A 23730-nucleotide genomic window follows, 5' to 3' on the forward strand; every position below is an offset into this window, starting at 1 on the left:
TGTAAGAATCTTGAGAGAAAAACTGGGCATAAGAGGCATCAGATGTGATGTGCAAGAGAGATGACTACATTGGTATGGTCATGTGATGCATATGGACGAGGACAGCTGTTTAAAGAAGTGTTGATCTCTAACTGTAGAGGGAACCTATGGAAGAGATAGACCCAAGAAGACACTGGATGAAGTGGTGAAGCATGAACTTCAAATGTTGGGCCTCATGGAGACAATGACAAGTGATCTAGACCTTTGGCAATATGCTGTGCTTGAGAAAACTCATCAAGCCAAGTGAAATCTTACTCATGGACAATGCTGATGTTACACAACTGGCACCCACGCTGGTGGCATGTAAAGAGCACTCATTACACTCTTGGAGTGGTTGACATTAGGGAGGGTACCCAGACTGGAACTTCGTGCAGCTCTCCAGCTTACCAGTTCCAGTCAAACTATCTAACCCATGCCAGCATAGAAAGCAGATGCTAAATGATGATGATGATGATGATATATATTCCCCCTAATTTTTTCCCCAAAAGTATAGCTTAGTATTTTTGGGAAAAGGGCATGTTAGATGATGTAGTCCTGGACTACAAATGCTGGGTAGCCATGGCTGGAATGCTATCGATAAGTTTGTTACATCAGCTGGGGCTAAATAAAACATCACTATGAACAAGACATGCAATGATTGGTGAGTGAAAATGAGATAAAAATGTCAAAATCTAAAATAACAGAGCTGTGATTTTGCCTTTTTCATGTGTTGACATTTTTAATGGCTTAGTCAGAGGAAAGGGCAGCACCAGGGGGGTGGGGGTGGAGGTGGATATCACCAAAACTGGTTGGAGAAGGAAGAAATCATTACTTATGAGTTACTAGAGAAGGAATAATTCATCAGGAGGCGATCATTCAATAGTAGTGCGCTGCTTGTCAACCAGCTGGTCAACATGTCTTTGTTTACATCAATTCAGCAATTTCCATGAAGAAAGAGGGAAAGGGCGTTAGTCAGCAGGTAGCAGACAGCAGGCACTCGCTCTCTCTCTCTCTCTCTCTCTCTCTCTTAAAAACACATGTCATTTATCACTCGCTTCTCTCTCTCTCTCTCTCTCTCTCTCTCTCTCTCTCTCTCTCTCTCTCTCTCTCTCTCGAGAGAGAGAGAGAGAGAGAGAGAGAGAGAGAGAGAGAGAGAGAGAGAGAGAGAGAGAGAGAAAGCGAGTGCCTGCTGTCTGCTACCTGCTGACTAACGCCCTTTCCCTCTTTCTTTATGGAAATTGCCTAATTGATGTAAACGAAGACATGTTGACCAGCTGACTACTGGTTGACAATCAGCGCACTACTATCAGGATACTGAGTTATGTCCAGATCCAGAGATCTGGTGTAAATTGTAATGGAGTGGACACTACTAAATATCTTTAATAGTTAAATGGGGATGGTGGTAGTGATGTTAAACCAGGCTATGGATGAAGCCTACAACCTTAAGTAGATAACAGTTGTTATCAAACAATCATAACATGATTAACTGAAACTCATAAATTCCTCCATGTTTCTCATTTCAAACCCCATCGGTGTTGACTTTAAGATAGGGGTTACATATTTTAACTTTAAATCTTAGGATGGCAGCATGGTACATTACCTTTTTAAGACAGTAACAGTTACAGCACTAAAAACTTGTTTGTCATAGCAAGAACATAGATAGAACCAACTGTGATTAATTACCACATTTAAATACTATGAATTAGTAAAATAAACAACAACAAAATGAATGTTTATGCACATGTCAAGGAACATATACATGGTTTCAAATTTTGGGGGTGGAATTAAGTCAATTACATCGACCCTAGTGCTTGACTGGTACTTATTTTGTTGACCCCAAAAGGATGAAAGGCAAAGTTAATCTTGGTGGAATTTGAACTGAGAAAGTGAAGATGGATGAAATGCCACTAAGCATTTTGCTCAATGTGCTAATGATTCTGCCAGCTTGCTGCCTCATACATGTACAAATACTGAAAAACAGATATACACAACTTCCTACATCACTACATGCATGTGATTTACACCCACATATAAATACACTTATATAGGTAACAAAGAAATTTAAAAAAAACCTTTACTCACCCTTATCGACTGCTGCAGTAGCTTTGACAGCTGATTGGTTAGACTTCTCAAATTGAACTCTCTGTTCATCAGTTGAGGCTGAGAAAAGAGAAAAAGTCTTTAAATTTAGATAATTTAACTTTTTCAACACAGAGAAAAATTGGTAATTCTACTTGTTCATATTGTATGTTGATTATATAACACACACACACACACACACACACACACACACACACACACAGAGTGTTTGTGCCAAATTCGATAGTTTTTTTTAATGTCTCTTTTATTCAGGAACAGCTTGATGTATTGGTGAACAGTCAATGATGTTGGAAAGCATAGAGATTTAAGTTGTAGTTGAGAAAAAGTTAACTGACATGGAGGATTGGAAGTCATCTGAATGTTGGAAAGTTACCTATACCATGATGATTCATACTGGGTACCAAAATGCTGACATCATGACTGCTATTCAATGTCCTGTGAACATTGTATAAGCTTTGAGATGTGATATGGACAACTGCAATGGAGACTATGAAGCAGTGATCAGTAGGAAAGGACACAGCAGGTATTCTGTCTGCACACTGGAATTCATCCTTACATATATGAAGAGGGCCTTAGGCTCAATTCAGATGGTTATGTGCAGTTGCTGGAGACTGTGATCAATCCCTGGCTAGAGAGAATTGAGCTGGAAGGCCATATGTGTGGCAAGCAGATGTCGGCTCCTTGCCATACCTTCAGAAAGAGTTAGAAATGGTTGTCAGAGAATTTCTACAACTTCACCAGCCCCAATTTATGGCCTCTTTATTTCTCCAATTGTAATCCCATGGATTATTAAGTACAGGGTGTGAAACACCAACTGCTTTGTCTGCAACACAAAGGCCAAGCTGGTAGCCAAGATCAAGGAGTTGCTTGAAGATCTTTCCAGGGACACAGTGAAGAATGTATGCACCAGGTTCCAGATCTGTCTTGAGGCTGTGGTGGAAGCTGAGGCAGTTACTTTGAGCAAACTGTTATCTTCAAGCCATAATTTAGTTGACACTTCTTGATTTTTTAAAATACTTTTCTTTTTGTGTTTTCTTCTCTTTTTATGCAAACTAGCAAATTTAGCCTAAACAGCTAGTATTTATTTATGCACAAACATACATATTCATTTAATAGAAATTAATGTTTAAGTGTAAGATGAGAATGATGATGATGATAATAGTGGTGGTGATGATGATGATGATAGTTGTTGTTGCTGTTATGTTCATTACTGTTGTTGTTGGCATCATCATTACCACCATTCTACATCTGCTTCTCATACTTGTATGGGTTAGAAAGTTATCATGGGTGCGCTGAAAGTGTAGCTGCTAGAATAAGAATAGCCTGGGCAAAGTTTAGAGAGCTCTTACCCCTGCTGGCGACAAAGGGACTCTCACTCAGAGTAAAAGGCAGACTGTATGACGCATGCGTACGAACAACCATGCTACATGGCAGTGAAACATGGGCTGTAACTGCTGAGGACATACGTAAGCTCGCAAGGAATGAAGCCAGTATTCTCCGTTGGATGTGTAATGTCAATGTGAATACCCGTCAGAGTGTAAGTATCTTGAGAGAAAAGCTGAACATTAGAAGCATCAGTTGTGGCGTGCAAGAGAGACGATTGCGCTGGTATGGACATGTGGTGAGAATGGAGGAGGGTAGCTGCGTGAAAAAGTGCCACACCCTAACAGTTGAGGGAACCCGTGGAAGAGGTAGGCCCAGGAAGACCTGGGCTGAGGTGGTGAGGCAAGACCTTCGTACATTGGGCCTCACCGAGGCGATGACTACTGACCGAGACCTTTGGAAATGTGCTGTGCGTGAGAAGACCCGGCAAGCCAAGTAAGATCGTTGCCAGTGCCCCTGGACTGGTTCTTGTGCGGGTGGCACATGAGATGCACCATTTTGAGCGTGGCCGTTGCCAGTACCGCCTGACTGGCTCCTGTAGGATTTTCGAGCGAGATCGTTGCCAGTGCCCCTGGACTGGCTTGTGCGGGTGGCACATAAAAGACACCATTTCGAGCGTGGCCGTTTTCGTGCGGGTGACACGTAAAAGCACCCACTACACTCTCTGAGTGGTTGGCGTTAGGAACGGCATCCAGCTGTAGAAACTCTGCCAAATCAGACTGGAGCCTGGTGTTGCCATCCGGTTTCACCAGTCCTCAGTCAAATCGTCCAACCCATGCTAGCATGGAAAGCGGACGTTAAACGATGATGATGATGATGATGAAGCCAATTCTTATTCAGTATTACTCTTTTCAGGATGGACTCATATGTTCCATTACTAGCATAACACCAACCACTCATAAAGTGTACTGGGAACATTTTATTAGGACATTAGCACTAGAAAAGTCATCATGTCCACAACACATCTAAAGATCTTTCTTCACTCCATACTGTAGTAATTTGCAAATCACTTTACAGAGTATACTGGGTGCATTTTAGCATGGTACTAGAAAGAAAGGTGGGGGTTGCTATGTCCCTTTCAAAACTAAATGATTCTCCCTATTTTTCTTTGTCTGTCCTTTCAAAACAAATATAATTGAGAGGGTGAAAAAGGAGAGAGTGATGACTATAAGGGTGAGAGAAGAGAACATGTGTATGGATGTGAAATTAAATGACAGAGGTTGTCTTGTCTTTTGCAACACTAAAGGGTCATCATTATTGTATGAAGCCATTATATTCCATGACAGAGTCATATATACATGACAGAGTCTGTGCAAAGAAGTTGACTGATGGCCAAGAAAGTGAAAGAGGAAAGAGTATGATAGTGGAAACAGCAATAGCTACATGTTCCTTGTTTGCAGGAAACTGAATATATCAAGGTGTAGGTAGAAACTCCATAAGATGTACCCAGTGTAAGCTATGGACACATAAGAGGTGCAGCAACATCAAAAGGAAGATTAACCAGGAAGATAACATTCATGTGTAGCAGATGCACAGGGGCAATAAACACCACAGATTCTCAGAAAACAGATTCCATCACATGTCAGGGTGAGAAACTAGAAGTAGCTGATAGCTTCCGCTACCTAGGTGACCAAGTCAATAGTAGGGGTGGCTACTCAGAGAATGTTACAACTAGAATAAGAATAACCTGGGCAAAGTTCAGAAAGCTTCTACCTCTACTGACGACAAAGGGCCTCTTGCTCAGAGTGAAAGGTAGATTGTTTGATGCATGTGTGCGAACTGCCATGCTTCATGGCAAACGTCAGTGTGTATACACAACAGAGGGTAAGCACCCTGAGAGAAATGTTGGACATAAGAAGCATCGGATGTGGCATGCAAGAGAGACATCTGTGTTGGTATGGTCATGATGGATGAGGAGAGCTGTGTGAAGAAGTACCACTCCCAACCAGTGGTAGAGGGAGACCCAGGAAGACATGGGATGAGGGGGTGAAGCATGACCTGGGCCTCACAAAGGCAATGATGAAAGACCGAGACCTCTGGAGATATGCTGTGACCAAGAAGACCTGGCAAATAAAGTGAGATCACAGCTGTAGCCTACGCCAGTGTTGCATAACCAGCCCACTCAAAAGTACCTTTTGGATCGTAGGGTGACATACTGTGCTTGAAGAGACCTATTGAGTCAAGTACATCAACATCAAAATCAAATCAAACCACAATCAAATAGGAATTGTAGTTGTAGCTGATGCCAGTGTTGCCTGTCTGGCTCCCTGTGCCGGTGGCATGTAAAAAGCATCATCCAAATGTGGTCAATGCTAGCCCCCACCTTGCCCCGACAGGCTCCTGTGCCGGTGGCATGTAAAAAGCACCATCTAAATATGGCCGATGCCAGTGCTGCCTTAACTGGCTCCCATGCCGGTGGCACGTAAAAGCACAATCCAAACGTGGTCGATGCCAGCCCCCTCTGGCCCCTGTGCCAGTGGCACACAAGCACCCACTACACTCTTGGAGTGGTTGGCATTAGGAAGGGCATCCAGCTGTAGAAACACTGCCAGATCAGATTGGAGCCTGGTGCAGTCTCCTGACTTCCCAGACTCCCAGTCGAACCGTCCAACCCATGCCAGCATGGAAAACGGACGTTAAACGATGAAGAAGGCACCAACAAAAAATGCATCATGAAAAGAGAGAGAGAGAGAGAGAGAGAGAGAGAGAGAGAGAGAGAGAGAGAGAAAGAGCAACTGATAGCAACACAAACAGGTGATAGTGTGACTGGTTACAATAAATCTGTCAACTACATCTAGTGAACCTTCCAAGCATTTGAAGAAATTTATTTCCATGTATATTCTTACTGTTAACTACTCTTTGTCTTCAACTTCAACTTCATTCTATAATACATCTGTTACTTTGTTTCACCACCTTGAAAACGTTTTAGCCAAATGAATCAACCCCAGTACATTTTTTTTAAAGCCTGGTACTTATTCTATCAAAATACTTTGTCAAATTGCTAAGTTATGGGGCTGTAAATAAACCAACACTGGCTGTCAAGTGGTGTAATGAGAGATAAACACACACACACACATACAATAAACTTCTTTTAGTTTCAATCTACTAAAGTCACTTGCAAGGCTTCGGTTGGCCAGAGGCTAAAGTAGAGGAGAGAGAGAGTGGGGGGTGGGGGAGTTCTGGTGAGGGCATATCCTCAAGGTATGAATTAAATTTCAGAGACAGAATAGGTATAGAGGAACAGAAAGAGTAGGTAAGTAGATAAGTTTGCATGAGTGTGATGGATGATAGATGATAAGAGATGGGGACTGAGGTGGACACAGTGAATATCAGGAGGTGATAAAAACAGTAATAAGGGATAAATGATATCATTTAGAGTACCTAAATGAGGAATGCCTTAGAAGAGTGATGAAGGGATGGATGTTAGAAGATAAGTTATAGGGAAAGTTGATGGAGGGGTCTTCTTGAGCACAACATACTGGTTTTGAATTTTGGTCAGCAATTTCAGTTGGGGTGAGGTTAAATCGATTAAATCAACCCCAGTGCTTTAATTGCAACATATAGAAATAAAATCAGACAATTTCACATAAAACTCATGCATGCCATGTGACTGGGAGTTTTTGATTACTTAAATGTACAGCATTTGTTATATATCCATTAGGGGTTTAATACATAACACCTGCCACCTCAATAAGAATGCTGATTTGGTGGGTTTCTTTTTCTGCCAGGTCACCAGTTAACACCTATCATCATCTCAGTGACTCCATGTGTTTGAGGTTTGGGTTTCTCTACTTTCACGCCACGGCTATCATTGCCTAACCTTGAGTTGATTCCTACCCGGGCGGGTAGGAGCAATTGGTCAAAACTAGCTATCCACCTTTTGTTTTCGTTTGCAATAATTGCAGTATTTGCACCTTTCTGTGCCAGATATATGATGGGACTTGCTTTCTTCATGCATATGTTGAGGTACCAGACATTAGTAAACAGTAGGGAATCATGGGTTGCAGCTGGTACATAATAGTCTTCCAAATAACCTTTCCCCAGGAGAAGCAGCTTTCCCACTTGAAGATCGATGATCGAGTAGAACTCACTGTAAATAGGGATATCAGCAGTCAATGATAGGATTCCATGCAGATAAGGCATGTTTGATGGTTTAGACATTTGACTGTGAATGATAAGTAGGTGTATATATGCTCTTAATGCCAAGGGTCAATAACCAACCTTTCAATGCTGTAAATTCAGGTGTGTTGTCTGATTCATGAACTTTTGACAGTCCAAACAGAGCTTAGAGATGCATTGAGCACTTTTGTACATTTTCCTTTTTGTGTGGTGCAAGGGATGGCATCAATGTAGTTGGAATACAAATCAATGACAATAACTAAATTGCCAATATGGTTCATGAAAGCCCAATCCATGTGAATATGTTCCCAGAGACCATCTTTATTCCACATTGCTGTCAAATCAGCTTTCGTACTTTGATCCTGCTGACAGTTGGAAATGAAGGTAGTCACATCTCAAGACATGTTTGGCCACCAGAACTCAAGAGAAATTTTACTGAGCATTTGTTGAATACCCAAATGTGTATTATGACTGTCGCAAAGCACACTGTTATGTAGTTGGTAAGGAACAGACATTCTTGTTTGTAAATATAGAATTCTGTCATCTATTGTTAGTTGATTATGCACACATTTGAAAGGGAGGTTGCACTTGTTTCATGAAGTCCATTTTCCAGATTTGACCATGCATTTGATTCGCTGAATGTGTTTGTTGTATGTACATTGATTTTTCACACAATCAATGTACATAGCTCCAAATAGAATGTCACTTACTAACTCAACTGCAAAGACAATTCCCTAGTACTCTACTTGCAATCTCAACATTGCGTCAACACAAGGAATATTAAAGTCAGAGATATGCGATATTTCAAAATCAAATGCCATCAAGTGAATAACCTATTGCCCGATTCTAGCAGGAATGGTTTGAGACAGGTAATGGCCCATACAATGGAAAATGATTTGCATTCGATATTTGACCAATTAGATTCAGTAGGTGTCAATTTGCTTGACACAGAACAGCATGACCATTTTATGAAAGTACTGCCGCAATGCTGTTCATTGAGGCATCTGTCATCAGCTCAGTAGGTAATTTAGGATTAAATGGCTTAAATACCAGTTCTTTACATAGCTCATCTTTAATATTCTCAAATTCAAGTTGGCACTTGTTTGTCCACTGAAGACAATTGGCAGTAGTTAGTTTCTGCGTGCTAATTGTTTTCTCACTGAAATTTGAAATGAATAGCTCAAAGTATCTGATTAGTACAAGAAAGGATCACAGTTGCTCAGTGTTTTTTGGCTGATTTAATGACATGATCCTATGAGTGAGTTCTTTTGTGGGTTTAATTCCTTTTACCAATATCACAGCCTAAAAATGTGATGCTTGCAGTCGTTTGAGTATTTTTTTTTCTTTGTTGACACTGATTTGTTTCTCATGTAATCTTCTGAGGATGGCATTTAAATATTTATTTAGGCTCTCTTCTGTCTTGGCAAAAACAATTATATTGTCTTGGTAGACAATGGAACTTTTTAGTCCCTTGAGTACTACATTCTCTATAGCATGCTGAAAAATTGAAGAACTATTTTTCATACCCATTTGTAACTGCATAACCAAGTATACTCCTCTGGTAATACTGAAGGTGCAGAGCTTCTGACTATTTTCAATGAGCTTAATCGGCCAATATGCATCAGTTAAGTTAATCTGACCGAAGAATCTTGCACCGCTAAGCTTGTAGCAAAAGATAAGCTTCTGTGCATATTTTTTTTTATTTAGGTGAACTTTGTAGTTGGGACACATATATAGTTGTTCATTTTTCTTTCTAACCCACATGACTGGAGAAGTATTGACTATGCCACCTGGAGCACAGTTTTTAATTACACCGCTGGCTTCCAATGCATCTATTTCCTTAGTAACATCTTCCACGAGAGTAATAGGTACACTTCTGGTAGCACAGAATTTATCAGAGGCATTAGGTATTAACTTAACTGAAGCTTGCACTCCTTTTATTGTTGGCAGAAATGACTCAATGCTGCAAACTGTTTCAGTAGACTATACTTACGATCACCTTTATTTTAAAAGTATGAAGGAATTGCTGACTTCCTCATTTCACCGTAAGGCAAGCGTCCCCAGTGCATTCCATGTGGTGTCCATCATACAATTCATACTGTGTAATTCTCATGATGTGGGCACCCATTTTGCCTTGATCCCAAAGTCGCTAACTACTAATCTAGAATGTACCCCACAACATAGATTAGTAGTTAGCGACTTTGGGATCAAGGCAAAATGGATGCCCAGAATTAGACCGGCTTGGAGGAGAAGGGTGTGGAAGCTTAAAGACCCTGCAAATGGACAGAGACTTAGAGACAACTTACTTGAAGCATTTGACGAAATAGAAGGGGATATAGCATCATACAACGTGGAAGACAATTGGAGATTTCTGCGGGACAACCTGTTGAAAGCCACCGACCAGATCTGTGGCTGGTGTAAGGTCCCCTCTCGACCCAGAGTAACGTGGTGGTGGAACAAGGAGGTAGACAGGGCTATTAGACAAAAGAAACAGGCTTGGAAGGACTGGAAGAACGGTGGTAGCAGGGAATTGTACCAATGTGCCAGAAGGGAGGCTAGGCGACAGGTTTATTTAGCCAGAGGGGAAGCAGATAAGAAAAGATTTGCCAATGTTCTGCGCCGTGAGGACCAAAGACTCGAGGTATTTCGTGTTGCAAGACAGTGTAGGAGAGAGAATAGTGATGTTGTAGGAGAGAAATGTGTTCGCATGGATGATGGTACGCTTGCACTAAATGAGGATGCAAAGAAAGAGGTCTGGAGATGCCACTACGATAGATTGCTTAATAAAGAGAATGAATGGGAGGAAGAGAGCCTGCCGTATGTCGACCCAACAGAGGGACCAGCTATCCGAGTTGACAGTACCAGGGTAGATAAAGCAATTAAGAGTATGAAGACAGGGAAAGCCCCCGGCCCATCAGGAATCACTGCAGAGATGCTCAAAATATCTGGCAGTGTTGGCTATAGCCTAGTCACCCGTATTACGAACCAGGTGGTATACGAAGGAGTCATACTCAATGACTGGTGTAGTAGCATCATAGTCAACTGCTACAAAGGTAAAGGTGACGCTTTAGATACAAATAATTACAGAGGCATCAAGCTGTTAGATCAGGTTATGAAAGTTACAGAGAGGGTCATAGCCCAACTAATTAGGGAGTGAATCAATTTAGATGAGATGCAGTTTGGGTTCGTGCCAGGTAAAAGCACTACTGATGCCATATTTCTAGTAAGACAGCTGCAGGAGAAATACCTAGCCAAGGATAAACCTCTGTACCTGGCTTTCGTTGACATGGAGAAAGCCCTTGACAGGGTCCCCCGATCCCTTATCTGGTGATCAATGAGGAAACTTGGGATAAAAGAATGGTTAGTGAGAGCTGTGCGAGCCATGTACAGAGATGCTGCCAGTAAGGTGAGGGTTGGAAATGAGTACAGCAATGAATTCCGGGTAGAGGTAGGGGTCCACCAAGGTTCCATCCTCATCATAGTCCTCCAGGCAATCACAGAGGAGTTCAAGACAGGTTGCCCCTGGGAGCTCCTATATGCTGATGACCTTGCCCTAATTGCGGAGTCACTATCAGAACTAGAGGAGAAGTTTCAGGTGTGGAAGCAAGGTCTAGAATTGAAGGGCCTTAGAGTCAACCTAGCTAAAACCAAAATCCTAATAAGTAGGAAGGTAGATAAAACACAAACCCCTTCAGGTAGATGGCCCTGCTCAGTATGTAGAAAAGGAGTAGGTAGTAACTCTATAAGATGTACCCGGTGCAAGCTATGGACACATAAGAGGTGCAGCAACATCAAAGGCAGGTTAACTAGGAAGTTAGTTTCTGTATGTGGCAGATGTTCAGGTGCAATAAAGACTGTAAACAAACAGGAAACAACTTCTATCTCATTCCAGGGTGAAAAACTAGAGGTAGTCGATAGCTTCCGCTATCTGGGCGACCAAATTAGTAGTGGGGGTGGGTGCGCTGAAAGTGTAGCTGCTAGAATAAGAATAGCCTGGGCAAAGTTTAGAGAGCTCTTACCTCTGCTGGCGACAAAGGGACTCTCACTCAGAGTAAAAGGCAGACTGTATGACGCATGTGTACGAACAGCCATGCTACATGGCAGTGAAACATGGGGTGTAACTGCTGAGGACATGCGTAAGCTCGCAAGGAATGAAGCCAGTATGCTCCGTTGGATGTGTAATGTCAATGTGAATACCCGTCAGAGTGTAAGTATCTTGAGAAAAAAGCTGAACATTAGAAGCATCAGTTGTGGTGTGCAAGAGAGACGATTGCGCTGGTATGGACATGTGGTGAGAATGGATGAGGATAGCTGCATGAAAAAATGCCACACCCTAACAGTTGAGGGAACCCGTGGAAGAGGTAGGCCCAGGAAGACCTGGGCTGAGGTGGTGAGGCAAGACCTTCGTACATTGGGCCTCACCGAGGCGATGACTACTGACCGAGACCTTTGGAAATGTGCTGTGCGTGAGAAGACCCGGCAAGCCAAGTAAGATCGTTGCCAGTGCCCCTGGACTGGCTCTTGTGCGGGTGGCACATAAAAGACACCATTTCGAGCGTGGCCGTTGCCAGTATCGCCTGACTGGCCTTCGTGCAGGTGACACGTAAAAGCACCTACTACACTCTCTGAGTGGTTGGTGTTAGGAAGGGCATCCAGCTGTAGAAACTCTGCCAAATTTAGATTGGAGCCTGGTGTCGCCATCCGGTTTCACCAGTCCTCAGTCAACGATGATGATGATGATGATGATGATGTATCCTATGCTATTACAGATGAGACAATGCTGCAGAGAGCACCCATCTCATGCATCATATCTATCATGTACCCACTGAGTGAAACTGATTCAATTGCGGGTTTTTTTCAATATGTGACCAATAAGAGTCATGATTCCATTCTGACAACTCATTCTGTGATCATTCCAGGAGCTTTTCCAAACTTTTGCATAGTGGCCTTTCTTGTTACAGTTTTTGCAGATAGCTTTTATTGCAGGGCATTCGTGTTGTGGGAATCAGAGTTTTCCACAGTGGTAACAGGATTTGTCACTCAAATTTTTTTTCTTTTATCTTGTGCAGTTGGTTTGGAATAGGCAATGACTTCCTCTTTTGAACTGCCATTGCAAAATTCAAATTTTTGCGAAGAACGTAAAAATTGTACTGTAGCTTCTAAATTGAGTTTGTTAACTTCATTAGCGTGAAGAACTGTCTTTCTTTCCTCACTACTATTTAGACCAACAACCAACCGAGACAGTATGAATTTTTTGCTGACTGAGGTTTTAGGTGTTTCAAAATCGCAGTATTCAGTGGCGTGATGCAGATTTGAAATAAATTGAGAAATTGACTCATTGGACTATTGAATAGTAGAGAAGAATTTTGTTCTTTCAACTAATATCAGTTTCTTTGAAAGAGCAACATGATTTAGAAGCAAATTTTTTAGGTCATCATAAGTCATTTTCATAATATTCTTTAGGATATTAATATCTCGGATAATTTTTAATGCTTGTATACCTACCAAAGAAATGAATTTCATAGCCATAGGACTTTGGTCATTATCTTGTAGGTTATCCTTTAATTTGTCCACGTAAAATTTTGCTTCAAATGCCATAAGCTAGGTTGAGACGTCTTCAATCAACTCTAAGTTTATGTCAGCAAGAGATTTTCCTTGCTCTACCGGTGACGCCATTTTCAAGTTTTGTAATTTGCATATCTCATAAGCACAGATATAGGAACAAGGATCAAATTACCATAAACAGCAAATTTCTATCTCACTTTAGTGGAAGTACAACCAAAAACAGGACATATGAGAAGGGGTAACAACATCAAACATGATCCTATAGTGATGGAATCAATTGTGTGTTCCTGTTTATTTTAATTGCAATATATAGAAAAATAAATGGACAACTTCACATAAAACTTATGTATACCATGTGACTGGCAGTTTTCAATTATTTAAACAAATATACAGCATTTGTTATATATCCATTAGGAGTTCAATACATGACAGTACCCAGTCCATACTGTAGAGTGGTTGGTGTTAGGAAAGGCATCCAGCTGTGAAAACCATGCAAAAGCAGACATTGAAGCATGATGCAGCCCTTGGACACATCAGATCCTATCAAATCATTCAACCCATGCCATCATCAAACATGGATGTTAACCCTTTCGTTACCATATTTCTGACCAAAATACACCCCTCATGAGTTTCAATTAAATTCTAAAATCATGAATTTAGACTAGTCTCATTAAACACTTGTAACTTTTTTATTTATCAACATATTAATGTTATATTTGGAACATAATTAAAGAAAGGGTTCTTAATCAATTCTATTGCATAATTTTTGTCTCAAAGTTCTCCACGTACTGGGGTACTGCTAGTGTCTCTCACATGTAAATATTGGTTCAGCTTCACAAATCGTACTCGTTCATAATACTGGAAATATATTCATCGCCAAAAGGTTCCTGATTGCTCCAGTAATTTGTTATTCTGGGTAACTGTCTAATACCCATAATAATATTTATGGCAAAAAATGCCCGTATTTCATCTACAGTTGCAGGAAACCGCAAGCTATCTTTTTTTTTCCGGCTTGTTTACATTCTGCATAACAGTTTGTTTCCACAGTAATCATTTCAAACAAGTATGAAAAAGAAGTCTAAAGGTTTCGCTTCTTGAGAAAGACTATGGGTAGACCCTATCTCCTCAGAAAAATTGTTAATAAAAATATTAAAAAAATCTTTACTCCATTCTGGCGTAAAATCATCCTCGCTGTTGCTGTCGCCGCTTTCAGAATCGCTGCTTTCAGTTTCGGATACAGAAATATCTGATTTATTATCGTTCACCACGTGCTTTTGTAGCTCATTCATTCTTTTCTTCGATATCTCCATATCTTCTGTTGAAAAACCTTCAAATTCGGAATCACTGCTTGATAGCATGAAACTCCTCTCCAAAGTTGAAAAAAATTAACGCCGCAAAAAATGTGGAAAAAAATCTTCCAAAATTCACTGAGTTCAAATATCATGCCAAACAATGTCGGATACAATAACTCAACTGTTTGCAAAGTGAAATCAGGTGTTTTAACGAATGTACTAATGAGATTTGGGTTCAAATATACATTTAAATAACAATGGGTACTCTCGGCTGGCTACGGCCGGGTTGGTCTTATGAACCAAAAAATTTTTCGGACGGCTATGGCCGGGTTAGTAACAAAAGGGTTAAATAATGATGAACAATGTGGAACAAAATCATAGAAAAAGCAACGCAAGTGAAAAATAATGTAAATGTACCATGAAGAGCAATGTTCTTTTCTTGTCCTGATGATACATATTTCCCAGATTTCTTAGTTTGTTGTACAAATTCCTCTGTTTGTTGCTGAGGCTTTTCAGTCTTATCCAGTTGTTCATCAGCATGTGCCGAAATCTTGAATTTGGTCGACTGTCCAGATTTATAATAACCAGGAGCCTCAGGCAGAGGCCAGCTACATGCTCCACCATGACCACCACTTTCTAAAAAAGAAAGTTAAATTATTTAAAAAAAACCCCAAAAACTATGAACATTCATAATGCACAAACTTTTTAGTAAGTCAAAAAAGATTTATCAAAAAATTTGGTAGGTTAAAAGTAAAAGTCTAAACTACCATATTTATTTGCATATATTATACATATTTTTCCAGATTTTATAACCCAAATATCAGAAGTGTGCATTATACATGAGAACTTATTGTTACCCATTTTCCGAGCTCTAGTGCATGGCCATTATTAGGACTGTATGACTGGAAGTAAGTTTTTTCTATGATAGTGAGAATATATCTTTTATCTTGTATTTTTTCTTGTTTTAGTCATTAGACTGCAGCCATATTAGGGCATCACCTTGAAGAACTTTTAGTTGGATGAACTGATCCCAGAACTTATTTTTAAAGTCTGCTACTTATTCTATCGGTCCCTTTTACTGAACTGCTTAAGTCACTAGTTGTCAAGCAGTGGAGGAGAAACACAGACATAAAGACACACACACACACACACAATGGGCTTCTATAAATTTCCGTCTACCAAATGCACTCACAAGGCTTTGGTTGGCAGCTATAAGAGGACACTTGTCTTAGGTGCCACACAGTGGGACTGAAACTGGAAACATGTGGTTAGGAATGTTCATTATATGTCTTCTTTGAAGATGGTATCACTCTGACTAAATACAGCATTTCTAGATATGAAGTAATCAGAAAACAGAATTGAAACTGTACCAATGAAACTCTGAATTTCTATGTGGAAAAAAAAACAAAAAAAACTCAATAAATAGATGCTAATCTACATACAATGTCAACACAATTGCTGTCTTGTGAAATCATATTGAAAACACGGATGGCACATTTAAATGTTTTTTACTTCCTGATAATTTAAAATCCACAGCTTCAATTTATTTTAGACTCTACACTGGTTTCAGTCATTGGAGAACGGTGTGCTGAGGTACCTTCTTGAAAGATTTTAGTCAATCATTTTTTTATACCTTGATTTCTATTTGCTGAACTAAGATATGGGAAAAAAAGCACAGAGCATTATTTTCCAATAATGTTCAAAAAAGACAAACATAGAAACAGACACATAAACGCACACACACATATGTATGTATGTATGCATGCATGCATAAGTTACAGAATACTTCAAGGACTGAGAGTTTTGTGTGGTGGCACTTATCACCAAACTGATGTGTGTAGGCATACATATACACAGAGCAGACATCTGATGTTCAAGAAGGTCTGAAGACTATTTAAAATTTAAAATTTAAAAAAAAAAAAAAAAAAAAGAATAAAATATCAAAATATGTTTTATGAAAATCCTTTTTTATGAGGAAACACAGCTATATGTACATCATTGCACAAATTGCAAAAGGAACTATCCATTTCTCATCACTTGAACTGCACTATTGGCATGTATGTTGCTCTGTCTCTCATTCTATCAATTCCAGCTTACCCAAGGATCCAGTTTTGTCCTCCAGCTTGCTTCCTTCTAAACATGCATAACTTGCCACTACATCCAACAACACCTACCCTTATGCAGACAACACTAGTGTTCATGATACGTAACATTCCACAACCATGCTTTATGCATTCATAATCTTGACACCATATGCCACACACACACTGACATCATGAACATGCTGCTATACTGGTCTCTGATTCTTGGAGCAACATCTGGCATCCTCAGTCTACTCATCTCTCTTCCTTTCATTACATTAATCCCAATACCCAGTCCTTTCTTCCAGGAAAGTCAGCACTCTGGAATTCAGATTTTGCTCATATCATTCCTGTTGGTATTAACTTACAGAGATTCAATTGAACATTAATGGCCTCAATCTCACTGGTCTAGGAGGACCATGGGCACTACCACTTCAAATCCAGAGAATGAAACAAGAAAAAAGAAAGAAAAGAAGCTGGGTAGTTAAATTAAATATAAACTTGCTTAATTTTATACTTATCAAAATGAAATTGATTTTCTAGAAAAAATAGGATTATATTATTTTCACAACATTGACTTTACTGTAGGAGCAATCTTACAATACATACAGATAAAGTACAAAGGTTACATGTGAATATGTTTTTTTTTATCTTGAATAGAGTGCATGAACGTTTTTAATATATTTTAGAAAGCAATTATAACATGAGATATATTTTCTGGTATTTTATGTCTGCAATTATATAAGATGTGTTTATAAAACTAATTTGTTATATATATTTACAACGTCATTGTTAGGAATCTTAGTGCTATGCAGAAATCATATACCATTGTGTAAAATGTTATCATATACATGTATTTACAAAGATAAAATAACATATATGTAACCACATTGTTACACACAGCACTGTCAACATCTGACAATCAAGTATAGAAAACCATTATTTTATCAGCTATGCTTGCAACTGGCATATTATATTAGACATCATTATAAAGATGTATATATATAATTCAAATTGGATTTAAAAATAAAAATATTTCTTTTTCTCAAATATGAAATACTGCTATAGTGATCATGATTGTAATTAATGACATTAGCTACTAACGTTATACTTTATCTGATCATTTGAATTTAACCAAGTTTTATCCAGGTGTTATCACAAAGTCCAACAAACCAAACACTTTTTAGTAAGGTGGTTAAATAATTATTGCAAGCAGAAGCCTGCAAACTTAAGCCACTTCTATGCTGAGCAATTCTGACAACAGACGATTTTTATTGCTAATGAGAAAGAGTCCATGTGTTCACTGAATGTTTTAGAAATTGTAGTCCTCTCAAACCATACACTACTACCTTAAAAAACAAAACAAAACACACTGAATATCAGACAGTGATAAACTGTGTCTGGAAAAAAAAAAATTATGAGATGGTTCTAATTTGAATGACTTTGAGCATAGGCTGGGTCAAGGCTGACATGGGGTTAAACAACTTGAAGAAATAGATGTAAAATAATGGCTTCAAATTTTGGCACAAGGCCAACAATTTGGGGGAAGAGGGTTAGTCGATTACATTGACTCCAGTGCTCAACTGGTATTTATTTTATTGACCCTGAAAGGATGAAAAGCAAAGTAGAATTTGAGCTCAGAATGTGAAGATGGACAAAATGCCACCAAGCATTTTACCCAGTATGCTAACAATTCTGCCAGCTCACTGTCATATAAATGTAAAATATTAACTAAAATTTATGTTTTAAATTTTAATGACATAGTAGAAGGGTAGCTACTGTGTGGGCGAGGGATCTAGACAAGGAAGAAACAACTCCTACTAATGTAGGAAGCAGTACATTGTAATAATGAATTCTCAAATCAGTCACATGGTCCAAGTGGCTGCAACAAAGTGAGTCTTACTCAAAGCACACAGGAAAGTTTAAGAATCTCTTTAGATTGTTTAAACTACCTTTGACAAGATCAAGAGAGAATCATTATTTTGATACAACCTGAAAGATATTGCAGGAGACTATATGAAAATAAGTGATGATACGCTGTCTATATTATATTAAAGTTTTGTATACAGCTCAGAAAATACTTTTATCACATATTATAATCCAACTAACCAATATACGATGCTGTCGGCGAAAAGGAGAAAAGTATACATTCATGCAGACACACATGTTGCTCATTTTTGTCATGAATAAGGTAGATACACATTAAAGTAAAGAAACACACATATATTTGTACAGTGAGGCATACTGATCTAACATATAACCAATGTTGAAAACTTCATGTGTTTGGTTACAATAATACTGTTTAAATTCTATTTTTACAACAAAATTTTTTACATTTATTATGCAATTTCTGATGACCTGATGATGTAATTTGCTTATTAGATATTACCTTGTATGAGAGATTTTATTGTTAGTAAAATACATATAAGAATATATTGAATAAATGTAAAAAATTAACTCCACTGATATGAGTGTGCCTATGTGCATAGGCATACTAAAGTGAGTACACTTTAATGGTGTGATACTAACTTTTAGGTTCCAATTTTTCTTTCATCACTGCAGAAGATGCTGGTGGCCAAGAAACCATGGCACTAGATGTGTTGACCTTGTGATCTGGTTCCATATTTCCTTTGACTGAAGCTTCTACAAAGATAATAACAACAACAACAAAAATAATCAGGAGAGGCATCTTCCAAAGGGATTACCTGTCCCCACTATCTTTGTACTGTGCATGATACCACTAATACTATTCTGAGGAAAGCAAAAGCTGGGTATGTATTCAAAAGCTGCCAACAAAAAGTCAACCACTTGTTATTCATGGATGACCTCAAACTTTATGGTAAGGATGAATCCCAAGTCAGTTTCCTTGTTGATATGGTGTATACTTTCAGTACTGATATCAAGATAGAGTTTGGACTGAAAAAGTGTGGTGTGTTAGTCTTGATGAGAGGCAAAATTAAATGTATGGACAGGCTATTGATACCATCAGGGGAGGTTATGAAGCAGATAGAGGAGATGGACTATAAGTACTTGGGGATATTGGAAATGAATAAACTGATGGAGAAAGAAATGACAGAAAAATTTAAGGTGGAGTACCTGCACAGGCTGAGACTGACCCTTAATTTAAAATTAAATGGACGGAATAAGACTGAAGCTATCAACACCTGGGCAGTTTCAATCCTTTAATATGGAGCAGGGGTAATCACATGGACAGTAGATGAACTAAACAGCTTAGACAGAAAGATAAAGAAGTTGCTGAATAGATATGGAATACTCCACCCAAAAAGTGACACAGACAGACTGTATGTATCAAGAAAAAGAGGGGAAGAGGACTGATTGGATGTGAACATAGCATTAGAGCAGAAGAAAACAATATAGCATGGTATGTAAAAACTGCCACAGAACCACTATTATTGGAAGTAAGAAGGTCAGGCTTGTGTCAGATGGAGGATTGCAAAGATAAAGCACTGTACAAGCACTTGAGAATGAATGAAACTGAAAATAGGTGGATAAAGAAAAGAATGCATGGACAATTTCACAAGGATGTTGAAGATAAGGTAGGCAGAGAAAAAAGATGGCTATGGATGACTTAAGGTGATTTAAAACCAGAAACGGAGGCTCTAATCTGTGCTGCCCAAGAGCAAGCACTATGTGCGAAGGATCCTGAAATGGGTAATGTTGCATCCAACTTTCGACTAATAATGTGTCATCTGCTAATATGGAAACTATTGTCAGCTGTTTTGGCTGGTGAACTGTATAGATACTTAGAAAAATGTGGGCTGCTACCAATTGAACAGAAAGGGTGCCAAAAGAGGAGCTGGGGAACAAAAGATCAGCTGTTAATTGATAATCTAATTATCAGGAACTGTGATAAAAAGAAATAATAAGTTATTATTAACATAATCAAAATAGTAATGACTGCAATGAAATAATGGTCTAAGCATGTAGTCAGGAAAAACAGGAATGTATGATGTCATGCCAGAAATTATGGTCTTATATAAGGAAACTAGGATAAGTGAGTGATAGTGGTGTGATAGATAGAAAGGTAGGAGAATAATCTTTTATGATCAGAGATGACAAAAACCGGAGAAGAAAGAAAAAGAGGGAGGAAAAAAAGCAAGAGGAACAGACAGGCAGACAAAGAAAGTAAGAGGAAAATGAGTAGAGAAAATAAGTTTTGAGAAGAGCATGTAAATGAGGGTAAGAGTCTGTGGTTTTGTCAAGGAAATTAGAGTCAATGTTGCAACAAAGAGATAAGAAAAAACAAAACAATTTACGACATTCATCCATTGTGTTAACAGGTTGAACAACAGGATCAACAGGTTCAGCAAGGCTAACAGGTTGAAGAGCCCAAGGTGGTGGTGCTGGAATTACCCATTGCATTTCATCACTAGGAATGCCAGGCATATTTGATAAAAAGGATTCAAGTTCTGGAGGTGAATCTAACATGTCACCAATGTTACTGAGAAATTCCCTGCAAAAGAAGAACATGAATGGGATTATCATAAGTGATTTTGTGGTCAACCAAAGAAATTGCAAAGACAATGACAAATTCAAAATTAAAGAACATCTATTTAAACTGATTTCTATGAAAAAGTTATGGAAGGATACCACATTGTGAACAAATTCTAATATAATATTGCTCAAGTAACTTTTTTCTATTAAATGTGACAGAAGTGATTAGTAGTTTCACCTGTGTGCCATCATTAACATTTAATATTTGAAGCTACAAGACTAATTAAATACTTTTACTTCCATTTTAAGGACTAGCCAGCCATATATGCCATGTTCACATAATATTTTATTCAAAAGATCCTGGACTGAAGGTTTAAAAGACATACAACTTCTAACCAGCTAATTGTTGTGCCTCTATCTAGAACAATATTTTTACATGCAATAATTATTGACATTATCATAATTATCATCATTAATGTTATTCTTTGTTTATTGACTTTGATATTTGTTTTTTCTTAAATGTATAACTACAAGGGTTCATGTTCTACAGTTGATCCTCCTAAATTTTTCATAAATGAAATTTGAAACTTACTTCAAACTTAAATAGCAAAGGTGGTCATTGCTGCTGAAATATCTAGCTATATGAGAGTTTAAATTCTTGAAATTTAAATAATTTTCTTGAACATAAAACATATTGTCATTTATGATGCAGGTTTCATTTTGAAGGACATAAATATTTGGATTGGGTATGAAAGTATACCACACTTCAAGTTCTTGCACCTACAAAAACAGAAAAATAAGAAAATATTGAGGTAAAGCAAGGGACTACTGAAACATGATTTTTTTTTATTGGTAATGCTGAAAACATATAACATTCTCATAGGTAGCTTTACCACATAACTATAACATTACATTAAGTAACCCTACAAGCATAGATACTAACATTATAATGATGTACACATAAACATATAAATGAAAAAGAATATGTTTACTAAGAAGTATAACAGAACAAGTCAGAATAATAATGAAAAACAAGAAAAAGAATAATGCAATAATAGAGAATAACATAGAAAAAGCTTCAAATTAATATACATCAACTATATAAATGCGAGTGTATGTGTATTTAGTCCCAAAAGGCTCTAAAACGGTGCATCTTTGAGAAAAATGAATTTGATTTTCGAAATCTGTGTCCCAAAGCGAAGGTCATCCATAAATAATAATCCTTTCTACTATAGGCACAAGGCCTGAAATTGTGGGGGAGGGGACTAGTTGATTACATTGACCCCAGTGTTTACTGGTACTTATTTCATCGACTCCAAAAAGATGAAAGGCAAAGTCAACTCTGGTAGAGTTTGAACTCAGAATGTAAAGAAGGACAAAATGCTTCTAGCATTTTGCCTGCTGTGCTAATGATTCTGCCAGCTTGCAGCCTTAATCCATAAATAATAATAAATATATTTGCTACAAGAAATAGCTCAACTTTTAGATCAACAACTCCCCTACTCCCTATCAGTCACTGTCAATCTCTATCTCTCTATATATATCACACACACACTTATGCATGGCTTCATTTTGTCTAAAGCTTTTTATGTTCACTTTCATTTTATCACAGCTATCACATACAAATTTTGTTTTCTGATTGGGTAAAAATAATCAAACTTTAAAACACTGTAACATTTTTCTAAAATATTTCAGGAATCACAAACTCAGATTCACCATGAAAGAGTATGTCAATTTAACAAATTTGAAAATTTTCACATGATTAAAAAAATTTTTAATCTGTGACAGTAATAAAAAAGATCTCTCTCTGTCTATCTCTTTCATTTTCCTAATGGTAAACTCTCTCCATCTCTCTCTATATTTACTACACTCTCTTTCATTTTCTATGTTCATGCTAAGTGTGTGTGTATGCATGTGTGTAAGGATTTCATTAGGGTTAAGGTAATTTAAAAAAGGTATGTAAAGATTAGAGAGGGAAGTTTGAAAAAATCCATAAATTTTCAAAAGTTGTTTTCTTTTTTACCAAAAAGGCATCTCCAATTGTTTTTAAGTGTGTAGTGCAAAACAAAAAGAAAAAAAAATTGGACAAAATTGATCTAGAAGGATGGAGATGTCATAAATTTTCAAAAATTTGAAAAATCCCAATCAAAATGAAGAAAATCCAATTTATGAGGATGAGCTATTCTGAAAGCCAGGAAAGGCATTCTACTGTGAAAATTGCCCAGCAATGACAGGATATTCAGTTAATTTCATATATATGCAAATAGAGAAAGGAATTCCATTCTACATGCACACACACACACACACACACGTTCTTACAAACACATGGTAACAGTTGAAGTGAAACAGATGAACTAACCCGAGAAAATTTCCAGTGGCCAATTGTGTCATGAAAACTCAACTGTTTCCATTTCTCATAGATTTCTGGGAAAGAATTGTAAAGGTAACATTGGATGGGATAAATAATTTGATGCATGTAATTTTGCAGCTCATAGCAAGGTTTGAACAATTCTGTTTTGATGTCCTCTTTAATGCAATTGCTCAGAAAACCAATCTTAAACAAATCATAAAAGTGTTGGATATATTTTCTCTTCTCATCTAAAAAAAACAAAAACAAATTAAATGTAATTAACGTGAAAGTATAGAAATGCATTTTAGTCATATTGTTAAAGAGTCTCCATGACTCATTGAGCAACAGAACTTGGGTTAGCAACTAT

At 38.1% G+C, this 23730-nt stretch overlaps 1 protein-coding gene across 1 annotated transcript in view; it reads right to left on the reverse strand.

Annotated features, from left to right (window-relative positions):
- LOC106877076 (uncharacterized) overlaps positions 1-23730 on the reverse strand; it is a 272305-nt gene that overhangs the window by 14394 nt on the left and 234181 nt on the right. The window contains exons 24-29 of the mRNA XM_052973794.2: positions 23373-23611; positions 21606-21793; positions 20836-21032; positions 19088-19201; positions 14895-15113; positions 2101-2178 (exon numbers count right to left, since the gene is read on the reverse strand). Coding sequence (XP_052829754.1) covers positions 2101-2178; positions 14895-15113; positions 19088-19201; positions 20836-21032; positions 21606-21793; positions 23373-23611 — 1035 coding nt within the window. The remainder of the gene's footprint in view (positions 1-2100; positions 2179-14894; positions 15114-19087; positions 19202-20835; positions 21033-21605; positions 21794-23372; positions 23612-23730) is intronic.

This window comes from Octopus bimaculoides, chromosome 16, assembly GCF_046866305.1.
Source record: "Octopus bimaculoides isolate indiv1 chromosome 16, ASM4686630v1, whole genome shotgun sequence".
Taxonomy (NCBI): domain Eukaryota; kingdom Metazoa; phylum Mollusca; class Cephalopoda; order Octopoda; family Octopodidae; genus Octopus; species Octopus bimaculoides.